We start from the raw sequence: 7,244 nt of genomic DNA on the forward strand, positions 1-7,244 counted from the left end.
GCTCCTGTGTCTCCATGCAGCCCTCAGGACGTAGGGAGGTAGGAGGAGAGCAGAGAGCCCTGCACGACCAGCACCCTCCTGCCCTGGGAGAGATCCGAGGGACTATCTGGCTGCAGTGGCACCCAAGGACCTTTCTGACACTCTCCCGCTGCAGAGGATGCTCTCCCTGGGTCACAAACAGCTCCAGGAGGACACAAAACCAACTGCCTTGAGCCCTGGCTGTCCCCAGCACCCGCATCCCCAGCTCGGTACAAGCCAGATGGTTGGGCGCATACAAACCCCCAAACCCTAAACCTCTGGGGACCGCTGTGCCTCAGCCAGACACCTTTTCTCTTGCATCCCAAGCCAGCAGCCAGCCTGGAGGTGCCAGGTGACCTGGCCTGGACCACCACCCAATGCCACACGCCCCCAGAGGCACCAGGCTGCAGCCTCAGCCCCCCTGGTGACACTCAAGGCAAAGCCAGCTCTCCAGGGACCCTATGGGTTTGCCCTGGGCACCCTGTAAGACAAGGAGGTGAGCTCGGTAGACGGCACCTACCGGAGAAGTTCCTGGTGGCCAGCATGGTGGTGAGGATGGCTCCCTGAAAGACACAGAAAGCAGAAGGAAAAGGCATGCTGGGCTCCAGCCCCCCGCACCCCTGCTGCTCCCCCCAGCCCTGGGAGAGGAAAGCCCTGCTCATCACCTGTCCCCTCTGCCACCTTGCTGGAAGGAAACCGGCCCACAGGCTGATATTCTCCTCCTGCATCAAAAGCAGCCCTCAGTACCCGAATCTGTATCCCCAGCTCCAGGGCGTTGGGTTGCATTCTCCAAAACTGCCTTCCCTCCAAGATTAAAGGGATATTAAATATCCCCGGGGTGCATTTTGGTCTCATTCCACCCTGCCCTAGAGGAGGTAGCACGACTCCACTGACCGGGGCCGGCAGCTGGTGGCAAGGGGAGCCACCGGGAACGGAACCGGATTTAATTGCAATTAAAGCCATGCCAGCTAAGAGCAGCGGGGCAGGCATTTTTCATGGGAGCCACGCAAAAGATCACCACCACAAAATAACATTCATAAAAATGCTTCCCCTTTTCCAGCTGACTCTACTAACTAGTTGCACAGCGTATAATGAGATTACTTTGGACTAATTGCTTACAGTAATGGATTACTATTTTGAAGTGTATGCCTGAACTAATTTGATTACTTGTCTAGCTGAAAAGTAATAATAGTTTATAGCCAGTTTCTTTTCTTGATAATCTTGTTAGTAGCCTGCAGCTGTACTGCTCTGTGCCACATCGTGTTCAGGCCTGGAGCGCTGATGGCTCTGGCTGCGGCACAGATCAGCGCCGTCCCATTCTGTGTCTCCAGCTCTGGAGGAGGCAATGGGATTTCCAGAGCCTGTTCCTAGTGCCCTGCTGCTGGCTGAGGCTTTACAGCACCCGGGAGATGGGTGCTTCAGGGAGATGCTCCAGCTCCACAGTGAAGCCTGGGGAGATGGTGATTTCAGAAGGGATCCAGGCTGCGGCACACGGCAGCATCCAAGAAGGGAAAGTCTGTGGGGCTGCTGGTGTGGGTGAGCCAGAGATTTTTGCCTGTGTATGGATCACTTTGTTCCTTGACTGCAAAGTGGCTTGGTCACCAGGCAAAGGGGTCTCACTGTGCCTCTCAGATCCATGTCCTGCCCCAAAGAGGAGCTTTCTTGACACTGACTCCAGTGGGAAAGTCCTTGCCCCGGTGTCCAGGGCAGCTGTGTAACTCAGTGCTTTCCTTCACCATGGCTTTCCTCTAAGCATTTGGGAACCCCAGCCAGATGCAACCACCACCCCACAGTCTCTTTTCTCTTCTTCACATTGGGGACCCCCAATGTCCATCACCCCCATCCCACTGACCCAGAGACACCACCCTGTCCTTTCCCACACAGGGAACAAACCCACCAATGACCTGATCATGCATTTTGCAGCCACCTTGAAGAGTATGAGAGTTACCTTCAGCTTCCTCCGGGCATTGAACTTCTTCAGACAGTCTACCGTCTCCTGCCTGTGCATACATGATGCCACGGTGGCACGGTGCTGGGAGGAGAGAGATCCGGCTTAGAGCAGGCACTGAGGGCAAAGGGGTTGCCCCAGCCCCGCTCTCACACGCACGCACACATGTGGTTTCCCGTGGCTGAGGCATGGACCAGAGCTGCCGGCAGCAGCAGCAGGAGATAAAACTTGAATAGGCAGCGGGAGGTGGCAGCTCTGGAGTCAGCAGGATCTGCTCTGGCAGTGGGGGGGTTGCAGGGAGAGCCCCCTGAGTTAACCCCTCCACTGGCCAGCCACCTTTAGCAGCGTGCTCAGGGTTTGAAGGTGGTGCAGTGTCCCAGGGTCAAGTCCACGGATTCCTCCTGCCTTTAGGAGCTGATTCAGAGTGAGAACCAGCAGCTGGAGCCGCGGGGTGCGGCGAGGGGATTGCTGCCGGGGTGTATGGATGGGTAAACACAAGTCTGCTCCCACCACCCCTGAGGAAAGGCCCCCCCCAGCACAGTGTGACACCAAGAAATCAGCCTGTCCCCACCAGGACTATGTCCCTCCCATCACCAGCTCCCCTAGGACATGCTGTTTGCATTCACATTCTGGGCTTTTCTCTGCTGTGAAGCCTCAGGGGAAAAGTGCTCTGAGAGCACAGGGAGGAACCATGCCAGGAAACCATCTTCCCAGGGTGGAGAACAGAGCCGGACAGCATGTTGATAACACGTGCTCCCCAGTGAGATGTTCCCCCCTTGTGAACCCCCACATCTCTAGACCTTCAACCCCAACCACTGAGTGCCACCAAACTCACCGATATCCAGGGGTGCTTCAGAGCCTCCGCTGCCGTGATGCGCTTGGATGGATTTATGGTCAACATCTTGTTGATGAGATCTTTTGCTTCAGGAGTGACCGTGTCCCACTCAGGGGAGGGGAACTGCCAAAGCAAAGGGACCAGGGTGAGAGATTACAGGGAGCAATAGAAGGAGCAGAAGCCCCTTTGTACTTGGGTTGGTTCTCCTGCAACCCTTTGTTCCTGCCCATGGGACAGGTTGGAGAGACTGTAGCAACTGGAAAGAGCTGCCAGCTGGAAAAGTGGAGAGCAGGGGTGGAGGGAGAAAGGTGGAAGGTCCAGGACAAGACCTATCTGTCCTGCAAAGTGGACCTGAAACATGCCAGTGTGGGCACCTGGGCATGGGAGCTTGGCCAACCTTCTGTAACCAGTGCAGAGGAAAGAAACTTGCTCCCGCCTATCTGAATTTGTCCTGGTTGCTCTTCTGGAGCAGCAGACTGCAAGGCAGGGACAGTAGGAGAGAGGGGACACTGTGAAAGGGGGGAGCAAGACAAACCCACTCACATCATAAGCCCCAGCCTTGATCTGCTGGTAGAGTCGGTGCTGGTCTTCATCCCAAAAGGGTGGGTACCCAACCAGCAGGATGTAGAGGATGACGCCTGCCCGGGAGAGGAGACATGGGATCAGTTGACAGAGGGTTCTTTGCTGGGGGTATGAGCAGACCCAACCTGGGGACTGGCCCAGTTCAAGCAGAGAAACTGAGAAATTAGGGAAATGGGAGGGGTTGCTCCCTGATTAAAAAGCAAAGGCTTGTTGGTGGGTCCAGCTCCACGCTGACGTGCTCAGCAGCTGGGGAGATACATGGCTCTGGCAGCCACCGTGCACAGCCTCAAGCCCGGTGCTCCGGCAGGGCTGGGCGATGCCTCCTCCCCATCGCAGGTGGAAGAAGGCTCTTCTACGACTGCAGCTGTGTGAAGGCATTGCCTGACTCCACTGGCATCGCAGGGCAAAAGAGCTGGCATCTCCCCTTCCTGGGGCTTTGGGTGCATAGCAAGGGGGCTGATCCTTCAGAGAAGGGTTCCACTGGACTGGGAAGGAGGGTGCTGCTCTGGGGACAGCCCAGGGTAACGTGTCACCTCTTGGGTAAATCCCCCACCCTGACCTCCCCAAGACACATCTAGCAACTGTGATTCAGGACATGCTGGATGAACAGCCTGCTTCATCCCACACAGCCCAGCCTGCTCCTGGCATTTCAGCCCCAGTCTGACTTACCACAAGCCCACAGGTCCACGGCTTTGCCATAGGGGTCCTTCCGGAGCACCTCAGGGGAGAGGTATCCCGGGGTGCCAGCGAAACCTGGGATAGACAGCCTGTCATGCACCGCCGGCAGGCAGCCCCCATCCCCACACAGCTCGCCAGCAGCGCCTGGTGCCTGGCCAAGCACCGCAAGAGCCCTGGCCCTGGCACACACCAACCTGGCGGGACAGGCATCCTCCCTCCAGAAACCTCTGTGACTCCTAAGAGCAGAGCAAATCATGGCTTTCTGCCAGTGGCAGCAGCCAAATCCCTCTGACGAGCACCTCCAGCACTTAGAAGAGGATTTGCTCCCCCAGGGTCTTCCCCTGTTGCCACTTGTCCAGCTCACCAGGACATCTCCGTGACTCACGGAGCCCCTGTGGAGCTCTTTGCCTGTGCTCTGGATCAATATTGGGCTGTTTCCAGGGGCAGAGCTGGAGCCAGCAACCTCCTCATCAGCTGTGCCTCCTAGGCTGGTGCTGCAGGGATGCTCCCATAACCCGGGGTTCAGGTCTCCAGGGGTGTATGTCCCTCCCAGAGCCCTCCCGACCAAACACGCCAACGAGGGCTGGAGGATGCCCCACCTGGGGCCAGTCCTACTCACCAAACCACGCTTGCTGGTCCCCCTCTACCTCGATGGCAAGGCCGAAGTCAGCCAGTTTGACAGCAGCACCCTTCAGCTTGGATGCCAGCAGCAGGTTCTCAGGCTGCAGGAGGAGATGGGGGTTGGAGAGGAGTGAAAGCCCTCCCCGGGGGCTCTGCTCTTGTGGGGTGGGGGCTTCCCGGCACAGCACAGAGGAAGGTCAGGGCTCTGGATATGCTCCCCAACTGCTTTGTCCTGCTGTGCACCCCGGTGTCCCCAGATCCTTAGAGGACCATGGACTACAAGGACCTCCCTACCCCCTCTCCCCTGTGTTGTTTCACCCCGGAGCTGGTCTTTGCTCTGTGGCTTTCCAGAAGCTCTACATGGTGTTCGTCCCCACTGTTTTAGCTGCCCTGCAGGACACCGGACATTGCTCCACGGGGTTTTGCATCACAGATGGGCTCCCCACCTCCTCCCACAGGCAATTCCCCTGCAGCTCCTACCTTCAGATCCCGGTGGACCACCCCCATCTGATGGCAGTGCAGGACGGCCTCCAGGATCTGCTGGATGCAGTGGCTGTGGGAGAGGGGAGAAAGCTCACAGAAGTGGCCGGTGAGGTGGAGTTTCCTTCGACTCTTCTACCTGGCCATATTTCACCCCCCTGCCCCTCTCCCCATCACGCTTCCCACCAGTAGCCCTGCAGCAGAGCTCAACATCCCCCTCCACCAAAAGCCACGCACCCATGGAGAGCAGCTGTAACCCAGTAAGACCCCACCAGACCTGCTGGACACACAGTCATGGTGAGCAGGAGCATGGGGGCTACAGCTGAGCCCATGGGGTGCCCCCAGAAGCAACATGGGGGCGAAGCTGGAGACCAGCAGTGGAGTCAGACCACCAACTCAGATTTGGTCTCCAAACCCCGGTAGAAAAGATGTGCTCCTCAGACATAGAGCTAACCCTCGCTTTGGCCCCATTGCCCTGGCCTCCTCTAACACGGGTGGCTCTTGCTGCGTCTGTTTGCTTTATATCTAGTTCATTAAACCCCAGCTCTGCTGCATGCATGAGAAAGGAAGGGGAAAAGACTGAGGCGATGATCGCTTCTGCTCCACAACAGCTGTGTGCAAAGCAGAAGGTCTTTATTTACATGTATTTTGTTTTATTTTTATGACATTAATAAGTGGATGGGTTGTAAGTGGATTCAGTGCAGGCAACCCATTAAATGAGATTGCTTTCTGCCTAGAAATTAAGGGATATTTCCATGCAGACAGAGGTAGCGTAGAGCTTACCACCCCCTTGGACATTTGTACAGGCTATGCTTACCCTGAGGGCAAAGCCAAGAGGCACAGTGATATCTGGAGATTGGAGAGGGCCAAATCATGCCCCCTCAAAACCCATGAGGCTAATGCTGTCCCCTGGCCAAGCTGCAAGGACCAAAGCGGTGCCTGAAACGGTACCCAGGCCCCTGCCTCTGCAGTGGGGTACCTGGAAAGTGCCAGCCGGAGCGTAGGAGGGAGCAGAGCTCCAGCACATCCTCCCACCCAGCCTGTCTTGACTGCTCCTCCTTAGTGCTTTCAAGTAGTAAATGCCAGAGAAAGGCTTGCAAATAACGGTAATGCAGCTGCAAGGGGAAAGGGTGAGGACTGCAGGGTGTCTGCGCCATCACGCTCCTGGCTGAGGCATCAGCCTGATGCTGGGCTTTCTCCCTGCCAGCCTGGGGACCCCCTCTCTCCCCCTGCCTGGGGAGTCTGGATACGCCCAGCCCAGGGAACCCCGATGCCTTGCTCCTTTCCAGGGAGGGCAGATGTGGGCTGTGCCATCAGCCCGGGGAAGGAGGATGCTGTGAGCGATGGCTGGCAGCTGCCTGGTTGAGGAGGGGGGATCCAGCCCTGCAGTAACACACACACTTCTTGGCACAAGAACTGAGTGAGAGTGAGTTAAAAAGAGCTTTTTTGGTTTTTTTACACTACACATCTGGTTTATGAGTACACACTGCGGAGTGGCTGTAAAACACCTCCCAGCATGGAAGGAGCTTGTGCTGGAGAAAGCGAGATGTGTAGGAGCCTGAGAGGGAGCAGCTCATGGGAGAAGGGGACAACTGCTGTCCCCTCCATGGCCCGGTATGTGTCCATGCTCACCTGGCATCCGCTTCGCTGTAGTACTCCCTGGCCACAATGTCCTCAAACAGCTCCCCACCGGTGACCCTGTGACAAAAAGGGGGGAGTCACGCTCGGCCATCTCAGCGTAGCACGGAAGGGAGCTGGAATGATTTACAGCACACTCAGCCCTAGCAAACCCCCCCAAAATGCTGCTGCACTGTGCACGGGGGGATGCTCACCTGGCATCCGCTTCGCTGTAGTACTCCCTGGCCACAATGTCCTCAAACAGCTCCCCACCGGTGACCCTGTGACAAAAAGGGGGGAGTCACGCTCGGCCATCTCAGCGTAGCACGGAAGGGAGCTGGAATGATTTACAGCACACTCAGCCCTAGCAAACCCCCCCAAAATGCTGCTGCACTGTGCACGGGGGGAGCATTGGGGATGCAGGGCAGGAATCTGCCCTCTGTCTGGCGTGGGGGGCCCAAGGTT

At 57.1% G+C, this 7,244-nt stretch overlaps 1 protein-coding gene across 1 annotated transcript in view; it reads right to left on the reverse strand.

The window, feature by feature from the left end:
- Window positions 1–538: 538 nt before the first annotated feature.
- The window catches only part of CAMK2A (calcium/calmodulin-dependent protein kinase II alpha), a gene marked incomplete at both ends in the record, with an annotated part of 15,492 nt that continues 8,786 nt past the window's right edge, over window positions 539–7,244 (reverse strand). Inside the window, 8 exons of the mRNA XM_009697470.1 lie at window positions 539–581; window positions 1,967–2,050; window positions 2,802–2,924; window positions 3,345–3,439; window positions 4,053–4,136; window positions 4,681–4,783; window positions 5,163–5,235; window positions 6,995–7,060. Coding sequence (XP_009695772.1) covers window positions 539–581; window positions 1,967–2,050; window positions 2,802–2,924; window positions 3,345–3,439; window positions 4,053–4,136; window positions 4,681–4,783; window positions 5,163–5,235; window positions 6,995–7,060 — 671 coding nt within the window. The remainder of the gene's footprint in view (window positions 582–1,966; window positions 2,051–2,801; window positions 2,925–3,344; window positions 3,440–4,052; window positions 4,137–4,680; window positions 4,784–5,162; window positions 5,236–6,994; window positions 7,061–7,244) is intronic.

This window comes from Cariama cristata, unplaced genomic scaffold (assembly GCF_000690535.1).
Source record: "Cariama cristata isolate BGI_N322 unplaced genomic scaffold, ASM69053v1 scaffold21463, whole genome shotgun sequence".
Classification (NCBI taxonomy): domain Eukaryota; kingdom Metazoa; phylum Chordata; class Aves; order Cariamiformes; family Cariamidae; genus Cariama; species Cariama cristata.